At 38.4% G+C, this 12455-nt stretch overlaps 1 protein-coding gene across 1 annotated transcript; it reads right to left on the bottom strand.

The window, feature by feature from the left end:
- Window positions 1-7273: 7273 nt before the first annotated feature.
- On the bottom strand, window positions 7274-8594 carry LOC310941857 (extracellular calcium-sensing receptor-like; the record flags this gene model as incomplete). Its single annotated transcript, XM_083907105.1, has 3 exons — window positions 7274-8184; window positions 8262-8385; window positions 8466-8594. 3 exons carry the CDS (start codon window positions 8592-8594, stop codon window positions 7274-7276), a joined length of 1164 nt encoding a protein of 387 aa, XP_083763231.1.
- Window positions 8595-12455: the final 3861 nt, after the last annotated feature.

Below are 12455 nucleotides of genomic sequence, written 5' to 3'. Positions count from 1 at the left end.
TAAAAAATGATCAATGCATCAATGTTATATTAAATGCTTAAATATGACAGAACAAGACAGTTCTTCTTTTTCAGGAGCTATATATATACATATATATATATATATATATATATGTATATATATATGTGTGTGTGTGTGTGTGTGTGTGTGTACGACCCTCATAGAATAGAATAGAATAGAATAGAATAGTATAGAAATACTTTATTCATCCAGAGGGGAAATTGTTTTGACATAGCAGCAATATGATCCAAAAGAAAAGAAAGATCCATCCATCCATCCATTATCTACCACTTTATCCTCCACCAGGAAAAGAAAGATATTAACATAAAATGTACAAATATATAAGAAAATAGTCCTATAAATGGCATAAGAGAGAGACTAATGTGTGGAATTTGTAATCCTCCACCATCTCTTTGTCCTCCCCCAGCACCCTCAGTGGTTGTGGAGCTGTCCTCTTCCTCCTGAAGTCCACCACCATCTTCTTGGTCTTGGTCACATTCAGAAGCAGGTGGTTCTCACTGGCCCACTCCACAAATTCAACTACCACTGTCCTGGACTCCGCCTCCTGTCCGTCCCATATACACCCCACCACCGCAGAATCATTGGAGAACTTCTGCAGGTGGCATGACACAGAGTCATATTGAAATATTGAACTTGTCTGAGGTGTATATGGTGAACAGTATGGGGGACAGCACGGTTCCTTGTGGGGCACCTACATCATTAACCACCACATCAGACAAACCACGACCCAGTCGGACAAACTGTGGTCTGCCTGTCAGGTAATCAGTGGTCCAGGAGATGGTGGGCATGTCCACCCCCACCACCCGCAACTTCTTAGACGGTTAGACTGTGCTCGATGCAACAGATAGATGATGGCGGCATCCACCCGCAGATTGGGCTGATAAGGAAAAGGAAGCGGGTCCAGTGAGGACTTTACATGCGGTCTGAGGTGGGCCAAGACCAGCCCTCTAGCACCTTCATCACATGGGACGTCAAGGCCACTGGGCAGTAGTTCTTGGGTTCACATGATGATGATGATGACTTTGTCTTTGGGACAGGAACCAGACATCATGTCTTCCACAGCGCTGGGACCATCTCCTGTTGGAGGCTCAGGTTGAAGAGGTGCTGCAGGATCACAGTCAGCTGGGTGGCACAAGCCCTCAGTAGCCTGGGACTGTGATGTGTGGAGGAGGCAGCAGGAGGGGGACTGTGTTGAAGTCTGTGACCTGAACCTGTTAAAGTAGAGATTCAGTTGGTTAGCCCTCTCGACGGTGCCCTCTGTCGGTTTCTCCTACCCATTGAATCCAGTGATGTTGTTCATTCGGGACCACACCTCCCTCATCTCATTCTGCTGGAGTTTGGACTCCAGCTTCCTCCTGTAGGTGTCTCTGCTCTGCCTCAGCATCTCAGGATCTTCAGGTCACGCTGTACCTTCTTGATTTCCTCCCGGTCCCCATGTCTGAAGGTAGGGATGTAGCGATGCATCGTGACACGATTAAAATCGGTACAAATGCTTGACGATTCGCACCGGTTGACAGAAAAAAATTATCATGATTCGCGAATGCGAGAGAAGTAGGATATGTTCTTTTTCTTCTTTCTTTTAAAAAAAAAATAGGATATGTTATCTTAAAAAAATCACTGGTTGGTGACTTACATCAGGGTGTCGTTGACTATGACTGAGTACAATTTCAAGACATTCCAACATACTTGGAATGTCCAAGTGCATGGATCGCTTTCCTGATTTTCAAAAATTCATTAAAAATATTCCTCAAGAGATATGCAAATATCTTCAATGAATTCTTGTTCAGGGCATGCTTGACTATGACTGTGTACAATTTCAAGATATTCCAAGATACTTTTGGGGTCTTTTTTAAAGAAAAAGTTAAGTCACTGCCTAAGTGCATGGATCGCTTTCCTGATTTTCAAAAATTCATTAAAAATATTCCTTAAGAGATATGCAAATATTTTCAATGGATTCTTGTTCAGGGCATCGTTGACTATGACTGAGTACAATTTCAAGACATTCCAACAAACTTGGAATGTCCAAGTGCATGGATCGCTTTCCTGATTTTCAAAAATTCATTAAAAATATTCTTCAAGAGATATGCAAATACTTTCAACGGATTCTTGTTCAGGGCATGCTTGACTATGACTGTGTACAATTTCAAGACATTACAAGATACTTTTGGGGTCTTTTTTGAATAAAAAGTTAAGTCACTGCCTAAGTGCATGGATCGCTTTCCTGATTTTCAAAAAATCATTACAAATATTCCTTAAGAGATATGCAAATATTTTCAATGGATTCTTGTTCAGGACATCGTGGACTATGACTGAGTACAATTTCAAGACATTCCAACAAACTTGGAATGTCCAAGTGCATGGATCGCTTTCCTGATTTTCAAAAATTCATTAAAAATATTCCTCAAGAAATATGCAAATATCTTCAACGGATTCTTGTTCAGGGCATGCTTGGCTATGACTGTGTACAATTTCAAGATATTCCAAGATACTTTTGGGGTCTTTTTTAAAGAAAAAGTTAAGTCACTGCCTAAGTGCATGGATCGCTTTCCTGATTTTCAAAAATTCATTAAAAATATTCCTTAAGAGATATGCAAATATTTTCAATGGATTCTTGTTCAGGGCATCGTGGACTATGACTGAGTACAATTTCAAGACATTCCAAGATACTTGGAATGTCCAAGTGCATGGATCGCTTTCCTGATTTTCAAAAATTCATAAAAAATATTCCTCGAGAGATATGCAAATATTTTCAACGGATTCTTGTTCAGGGCATGCTTGACTATGACTGTGTACAATTTCAAGACATTCCAAGATACTTTTGGGGTCTTTTTTGAATAAAAAGTTAAGTCACTGCCTAAGTGCATGGATCGCTTTCCTGATTTTCAAAAATTCATTACAAATATTCCTTAAGAGATATGCAAATATTTTCAATGGATTCTTGTTCAGGGCATCGTTGACTATGACTGAGTACAATTTCAAGACATTCCAACAAACATGGAATGTCCAAGTGCATGGATCGCTTTCCTGATTTTCAAAAATTCATTAAAAATATTCTTCAAGAGATATGCAAATATTTTCAACGGATTCTTGTTCAGGGCATGCTTGACTATGACTGTGTACAATTTCAAGACATTACAAGATACTTTTGGGGTCTTTTTTGAAGAAAAAGTTAAGTCACTGCCTAAGTGCATGGATCGCTTTCCTGATTTTCAAAAATTCATTAAAAATATTCCTTAAGGGATATGCAAATATTTTCAATGGATTCTTGTTCAGGGCATCGTTGACTATGACTGAGTACAATTTCAAGACATTCCAACATACTTGGAATGTCCAAGTGCATGGATCGCTTTCCTGATTTTCAGAAATTCATAAAAAATATTCTTCAAGAGATATGGGAATCTTTTCAACGGATTCTTGTTCAGGGCATGCTTGACTATGACTGTGTACAATTTCAAGACATTCCAAGATATTTTTGGGGTCTTTTTTGACGAAAAAGTTAAGTCACTGCCTAAGTGCATGGATCGCTTTCCTGATTTTCAAAAATTCATTAAAAATATTCCTCAAGCGATATGCAAATATTTTCAATGGATTCTTGTTCAGGGCATCGTTGAATATGACTGAGTACAATTTCAAGACATTCCAACATACTTGGAATGTCCAAGTGCATGGATCGCTTTTCCTGATTTTCAAAAATTCAATAAAAACATTCTTCAAGAGATATGCAAATATTTTCAACAGATTCTTGTTCGGGGCATGCTTGACTATGACTGTGTACAATTTCAAGACATTCCAAGATACTTTTGGGGTCTTTTTTGAAGAAAAAGTTAAGTCACTGCCTAAGTGCATGGATCGCTTTCCTGATTTTCATAAATTAATTCAAAATATTCCTTAAGAGATATGCAAATATTTATAACAGATTCTTGTTCAGGGCATGCTTGACTATGACTGTGTACAATTTCAAGACATTCCAAGATACTTTTGGGGTCTTTTTTGAATAAAAAGTTAAGTCACTGCCTAAGTGCATGGGTCGCTTTCCTGATTTTCAAAAATTCATTTAAAATATTCCTTAAGAGATATGCAAATATTTTCAACAGATTCTTGTTCAGGGCGTCGTTGAATATGACTGAGTACAATTTCAAGACATTCCAACAAACTTGGAATGTCCAAGTGCATGGATCGCTTTCCTGATTTTCAAAAATTCATTAAAAATATTCCTCAAGAAATATGCAAATATCTTCAACGGATCCTTGTTCAGGGCATGCTTGACTAAGACTGTGTACAATTTCAAGATATTCCAAGATACTTTTGGGGTCTTTTTTTAAAAAAAAGTTAAGTCACTGCCTAAGTGCATGGATCGCTTTCCTGATTTTCAAAAATTCATTTAAAATATTCCTTAAGAGATATGCAAATATTTTCAATGGATTCTTGTTCAGGGCATCGTGGACTATGACTGAGTACAATTTCAAGACATTCCAACATACTTGGAATGTCCAAGTGCATGGATCGCTTTCCTGATTTTCAAAAATTCATAAAAAATATTCCTCAAGAGATATGCAAATATTTTCAACGGATTCTTGTTCAGGGCATGCTTGACTATGACTGTGTACAATTTCAAGACATTACAAGATACTTTTGGGGTCTTTTTTGAATAAAAGTTAAGTCACTGTCTAAGTGCATGGATCGCTTTCCTGATTTTCAAAAATTCATTAAAGATATTCCTTAAGAGATATGCAAATATTTTCAATGGATTCTTGTTCAGGGCATCGTTGACTATGACTGAGTACAATTTCAAGACATTCCAACAAACATGGAATGTCCAAGTGCATGGATCGCTTTCCTGATTTTCAAAAATTCATTAAAAATATTCTTCAAGAGATATGCAAATATTTTCAACGGATTCTTGTTCAGGGCATGCTTGACTTTGACTGTGTACAATTTCAAGACATTACAAGATACTTTTGGGGTCTTTTTTGACGAAAAAGTTAAGTCACTGCCTAAGTGCATGGATCGCTTTCCTGATTTTCAAAAATTCATTAAAAATATTCCTCAAGCGATATGCAAATATTTTCAATGGATTCTTGTTCAGGGCATCGTTGAATATGACTGAGTACAATTTCAAGACATTCCAACATACTTGGAATGTCCAAGTGCATGGATCGCTTTTCCTGATTTTCAAAAATTCATAAAAAATATTCTTCAAGAGATATGCAAATATTTTCAACAGATTCTTGTTCGGGGCATGCTTGACTATGACTGTGTACAATTTCAAGACATTCCAAGATATTTTTGGGGTCTTTTTTGAAGAAAAAGTTAATTCACTGCCTAAGTGCATGGATCGCTTTCCTGATTTTCAAAAATTGATTAAAAATATTCCTCAAGAGATATGCAAATATTTTCAATGGATTCTTGTTCAGGGCATCGTTGACTATGACTGAGTACAATTTCAAGACATTCCAACAAACTTGGAATGTCCAAGTGCATGGATCGCTTTCCGGATTTTCAAAAATTCATTAAAAATATTATTCAAGAGATATGCAAATATTTTCAACGGATTCTTGTTCAGGGCATGCTTGACTATGACTGTGAACAATTTCAAGACATTCCAAGATACTTTTGGGGTCTTTTTTGACGAAACTTGAGATAGAGGATGCTCCGAGCTGTTTAAAATCACCTGTGTGGCGGCATTTTGGATTCCCTATATACGCAAATACAACCGGTGAGAAATGGACAGACAAAACCAAAACAGCATGTAAATGTTGCAAGACACTGCTAATAGCGGCAACATGAGCAACATGCAGCAGCATATTAGCCGCCACCACTGTGAGAAGCAAAGTAACGTTACGCCACCTCGTGAGCTGCAAAACTATAATGTGTCATATCTTAATACACACAGCACATGTTTAGACTCTTAATGGCCAATTTCTCGCCTCAAATGATCTTAAAACTACATTCCGTGACACAGAAAAGTGAGAAACAGCCACTGTTTCAATGTTATTCCGCTTCCATAGTCTTTCTCTCTCGGACGCCATTGCTCACTGTAGCTAAAAGCACAACAACCTTGCGTAGCGACCCCTACTGATCGGGTGGGAAAATGCAGTGCATATCCATTACCATGACGGAGAAGTATGAAGCCTCGAGGGGTCTCCGTAATTACGCAGTCGGATAACTATAATGTGGCCTTCTCTTGTGAGAGTGTTTCTAAAGAAAGGAGATATTTTTAATGTATTTTGTTGTTTAAGATGGCCATGTAAGTTGCACTTTTTATAAGAGGACACAAACTGTTATACAGAGTTTCTGTAACGAAAGCACCTCTAAGATTTTTTTTCTACGAATAAAAGGCAATAATTTGTCTGTAGCTCATTCATTTTGATTAAAAAAAAAAAATCGTGAGAAAATCGTATCGTGAACAAAAAAAAGTGAACCGTATCGAGTCTTGAGTTCAGTGTATCGTTACATCCCTATCTGAAGGCCTCTTTTTTTTGTTGAGAAGGGTCTTCAGATCCTAAAATAAATCCATAAATATACCTCTATCATTATTTCACTGATAATGTTTTCAAATGCATGAGAGGAGATGTTTAAATTTAGGGAAAATCCAGTCTGTGGAAATTGTGTCATCAATTCCAATCAGCTCCACACTTCCTGAATAAATACTGTTAGATGAAAGTTGTCTTATTACGTTTAAAGGGAAAATAACTTTATTAATTGTAATGGTACAAACTAACTTTATTTATGTCCCCATGACATGGTTTTGGAGAATGAGAGCCAGCTTTTGCATATTTACATATTTCTGGTGAAAATATACTGCAAAGGAGGGTCTTACCGATTGGGGATTACAGCAGCCAATGGTGCTTACTGGGCATTTAAGCTGCACCACAGCATGATAACACATATGAACATGGAAAACAGCTGACTTTCTGTTATGGAGGACATCTGTCCACCACCATTACCTATGTATCTGATACTAACAGAACAGAAAGCTGAGGGATAAGTTTCTGAGGAGAGAGAGCTGATGCATCTGAATGGTCCGTCCATTGAGCAGGGCATCAAAAGAAACATACACATACTTCGTTCATAGATCATGAATAAATCTTAAAGGTTATAAGATTAATTAACATATTACATTTAAATACATATATTTACAATATTTATTTTTCATTTACATAATATTGAAATATATATTAAAACATTATTTTAGCTGCATTTTTGTGTGTACTTTTAAGCTAGAATTGACTAATGTGGTCTCTTGCCATTTCTATGATACAATGCCACGACCCATGATGGCTTTCTTTGTATTTTTCTCTGGTCTGAACAGGATTATGTAGCATTTGGGTCCAAACAGTGCCACCAAGAGGCCAAAACTGGAGGCCAGGATGGCAAATACCTCTACTGCATCTGCATATTTGCCTGGTGAACTGATGTAAGCAGGGACAAAGGCCACCCACACTGCACAGAAGATCAGCATGCTGAAAGTGATGAGTTTGGCCTCATTGAAACTGTCTGGAAGATTCCTTGCTAGAAAAGCTAACAAACAACTGAGGACAGCCAGTAAACCAATATAACCAAGTAAAACTGCAAAACCAAACGTGGACCCAACTACACATTCATAAACTATCTTGTCATTGTGATACTGGGTGTTTTTATGAGGCATTGGTGAAGCAGAGACAAGCCAGGCAGTGCAGATTGCTGCTTGAACAGAAGTCAGAACCAGAACTGTCCCTCTCTGCTGCACAGCACCAAACCGCTTCAGACTGGACTCACCTCCTGGTTTGGAGGCCCTGAACACAGCCAGAACCACCATGGTTTTCACCAGGATACATGAGACACAAAGCACAAAGCTGATGCCAAATGCTGCATGTCTTAGTTGGCAAGTCCATGATCTGGGTCGTCCAATGAAGAGCAATGAACACAAGAAACACAATTTGAGTGACACCAGGAGAAGAAAACTGAGTTCTGAATTGTTAGCACGAACTATAGGTGTGCTGTGATGATGGATGAAGATGCCAAGAACAACAACACAGATAAATGTGCCCAACAGTGAGGTGGTTGTCAAGCAGATACCCAGAGGCTCATGGTAGGAGAGGAACTCTATTTTCTTAGGAACACAGTGGTCACGCTGGGGGCTGGACCAGAAATCTTCTGGACAATTGGTGCACTCCATGGAGTCTGAGAAAATAGAAAAGTGATGAGATGCATGTTTATACAGCATCTCTAAACTGTGGAGGTTGAAACTTTACACTCACCAGCCATATTGCTGATCTTTCCCTCAGAACAAGGGACACAGTCAAAACAACACTCAGGTTCCCCCTTCTTTCTGGCCATGCGGGTACCTGGGGGACAGCTCTCACTGCACACTGACCGAGGAGGCTGTGTGGAGAAAATTTAGTGTCTGTTCGACTAATAATGTTCATGGTAAAGATATGGTATTCTGAAAAGTAAGACGTAACCTGTTTGGATTCAAAGTTCCAGTAGATTTTGTCTTCATTCAGCGTGAGTTCTTCTCCTTTGGCTGATCTCTTAACCTCACCCACTCTCTGAACTTTAGTTCTTCCATCAGGGAGCCACACCCAGTTCATGATGTCATATATTGGTAAGGCATTACCATTCTCATCAAATGACACTTGATCACCAAATGTTGTCGTGAAGTTGACTTTTTCCAAGTAATGCATAATCTATGAAAATCAAGATTAGCGACAAAAATGAAAATGAAAGCTATTACTGTTGTGTTAAGGATAACTTATGACCACAGTAAACAGACTAGTGTTTAACATTTGAAAATCTAATTTAAGTTTATTACAGACAGGAACATAAACTACTGATTAGATATTGTATTATTCAAGTATTTAAATTTAAACTAAATTTCACTCTATGAAGAATATCAGAAGTAGGATTTAGTGTATAATTTCTTAACACTTCACACACACATGAAACAGAAATGATAACTTGAAACTTAGGGTTGAGTGTAAACTGATATCTCACCTGCCATGGCTCCAGTCTTTGTAAATGAGCACAGGTGTTGTTGCTGAAAGGTCCTCTCCCTGGCTCACACTGCAGCATGTCATCAAGAGCATACGCCAGAGCGTACACAGCCTTATACACATTATACTCTGACCTGAGGTCTGACACATCCAATAACTCAGTCTCCACATTCTCTATAACTTCCTGTCCGGTGCATAATTCTCCTCCAGCTTCCACCCAACCTGCTGGAGGTGGTGCAAATCTACACTGAAATGTGTGTTCCCAAAACTGATTCACCTGCAATATAGTAACCCATCTTAAATTGATTTATTTCAATATATTTTTTCCTAAATATACCAATTCAGAGGGAAACTCTCACCAGGCTGTTTCCATCTCTGTTGTGATGTAAGTCAGGACGTATTTGTAACAGGAAGTCCCTCAGTCCTGGTATTTCTCCACGACGGATGGCGATGCCCAGTGTTCCACCCAGGTACGGCATGAGTTGGGGAGTCTGGAGCACAGTAGCTGATGACCAGGCTTCACTGGCCATCCACTGCAGACCTGTCACATTCTGTTTCACCACCTGTTGTTGCATAATAACAAGTAAATTAATTCATCACAATACATTCATCACTGTCCCCAACCTATATTTACGATTGGATCAAAGGTAAAGTTCAATAAATAATTTTTACAAATTGCAGGTGTAACATTATTCATGAAATGCATTTTTTTTATATAGTCAAACATTTTGGTAACAAATCTTTTTAAGGACCGACCTCTTCCATGAGCTTCATCATGTGACTGTCATATCCAAACACAATCACCACCCGAGCTGTAGATTTCTTTATCACATCCACTATTCTCCTAAATTCAGCAGGGTTGCCACCCTGGGGCAACATTTCTGTGTAAGCTAAACAACCTCCACCAGCTGGACCAATATCAGAATGAAAGGATCGGGCAGCGTGGACTCCATAATCAGAATCACTGATGATCAGACCAGTCCAAGTCCAACCAAAGTGTTTTAGAACCTGAATCATAGCATTCACCTATGTGGACACAGAACAGAGGGATAAGTGCACAGGCTGGAATCATCTGATGCCAGACAATTCTGTAAATGAGACACATAAATATGACTAGTGATACACAAAATATTAGCTATTGTTAATTCCAACATACAGTATGTGTAAATGTTCTTGCATTATGTAATTTTTTGTCATTTAGAATTTTAAGGATAGATTTACCTGAAAATGGTCACTTGGGATAGTCCTAAAGAAAGATGGAAACCTTGGTCGGTCACTCAGGCAGGAACATGTGGCAAAATAACTCACCTGCAAAACAATAAGGAATCCTTTCTTTCATTCAAAATTCAAAAAATATATATTTTCATGGTGATTGAAATGTTCATGTATTTAATTTATTTAAACTTACCAGAGGCAATCTGTACAAACCTAAGACTGTGGATATGGCAATTGAACGTGTAGAAGAAGAACCACCCACAATCGCTAGGACTGGAGGGGTTCCTACACAGTTCTCCTCTATTGTAACTTCCTCTTCCTGACCACTGACTAAGGTCAGTGCTGCACGAAATCCAATTCTTAGTTGAAGGCAGTTATCATACAGACTGTATCCCAGAGTCACATTAGGCAGCAGGTTGGAGTTTCTGTTGATCTCATCAATAGCAAAGGCCATGGTCTGAGCCTGTCTGAATCCTATAATATCAACCCTAACAACATAGCACAAGTGTTTATGATAAAAAAAACAAACAAAAAAAACATTAAATAGTATATACAAAGTTACATGTTTAACAACTACATATGAATTCAGTCAGATAAATTGTTCACACAAAAACAAAATGTGAAGACAAACATGGCTTAAAATGGCATATATACACACTGTAAATATTTGACGTTAATCATAAATATCACACATCATTCATCTACTTATAGACTTGTGTTTCATGCTGTTTCTCTCACAGACTCACCCATAGCAGTGAGACTTTTGTGGTTCTGAGGTAAAAGACAGGTCAGGATCAGTTGAAATTAAGTTGACTGTAAACAGTCCACCAAGAATCACATCTCCAGTTTCGTGCATCCCATTTAAATTAAACTGTCCCTGTAACTGACAGGAGGAGGAATAAAGAGAGGACACAGCAGAGGAAAAGCAAAAATATAACATTAGTAAGATGACGCTGGTGTCTAAAAATGTCCTCATGATTTTCCTCTGGCTCATCACCTAATCTGAGTGCAGTCTTATCACAATATCACCACATTTTATTTATGGTGCCCATTTTGATTATTCTGGTAACACCTCCCACCAGTGCAGAGGAGGACTTGAAGCTGTAGGGGCAGGGCCCAAAATAAATCCCATCTGATACTGATTTGTACTACTATGTAAACATTATTATTAATGCTTTAATTTGGTATTTGGATGTTTGATTGTAGAAATTAGAAAATGAAAAGCCACAACTCAGAATATTAGTAAGACTATTTATCAAAGATGTACATTTTACCTACGTACCTACATTTCAGACAAAAAATATATAGTGTAAACCCGCTCTCATGTCCTCCTTATTGCTCTCTCTGTTATTTTTCTTTTACCTGCTCTACATTTCACGGTTGGTGTAGTGGTTAGCACTCTCGCCTTTGTGGCAAGAAAGCCCGGTTCAAACCCTGAATGGAACAATTTCAACCCCCATGGAACAAGAGCCTTTCTGCAAAGTTGGAGGGGCTGTTGGCATTTGCTTACGTCAGTCTGCTCCAGAGCAGCTGTGACTACATGTAGCTTACCACCACCAGTGAGAATGTGTGAGTTAATAATGGGTAAAATAATTTGTAAAGCGCTTTGGGTGTCTCAAAAAGTGCTCTAGAAATGTAATTAATAATAATTACATAAAAAGCTTTGGAATTGTTCTTGAAGCCTCCTCTTTTTTTATTTTCTTAGTTTTCATTTCAAATATAGTTTATACATATATTCAATTAAACTTAAACTCAGTACCCCCTTTTTTTCCTGGTAAACATAATTTTAACATAATTTATAACAGGTTTTGAAGGACACTACTTATTTCTACCAGTAGATATCAGTAGTGAGTTGGCACAGCATATCATACACAGAGAACCCAGTGTTTTGTTACAGTGACAGCAAAATATGTGGCACCCAGATGATGGGCCCACGGTTGGTGTAGTGGTTAGCACTCTCGCCTTTGGTCCAAACCCCAATTTCGAGTCCCAGTTGGAACAAGGCCTTTCTGCGAGTTTGCATGTTCTCCCTGTGGGTGCGCGGGTTTTCTCCGGGCTCTGTGTTTTCCTCCCACAGTTTGAAAAAACATTTGATAAATGGTTGTTTGTCCCTATGTGTGTATGAATGATTGTGGTGGTCGGAGGGGCCATTTGGCACACGTTGACAGCCACACTACACGTAGCTTACCACCACCAATGATAATGTGTTAATTAATAATGGGTAATTTGTAAAGCGCTTTGGGT

Source organism: Microchirus variegatus, assembly GCF_963457635.1.
Source record: "Microchirus variegatus genome assembly, chromosome: 20".
Taxonomy (NCBI): Eukaryota; Metazoa; Chordata; class Actinopteri; order Pleuronectiformes; family Soleidae; genus Microchirus; species Microchirus variegatus.
Note: the sequence above shows the minus strand (reverse complement) of the source record. Positions and strands in the feature narration are given on the sequence as shown.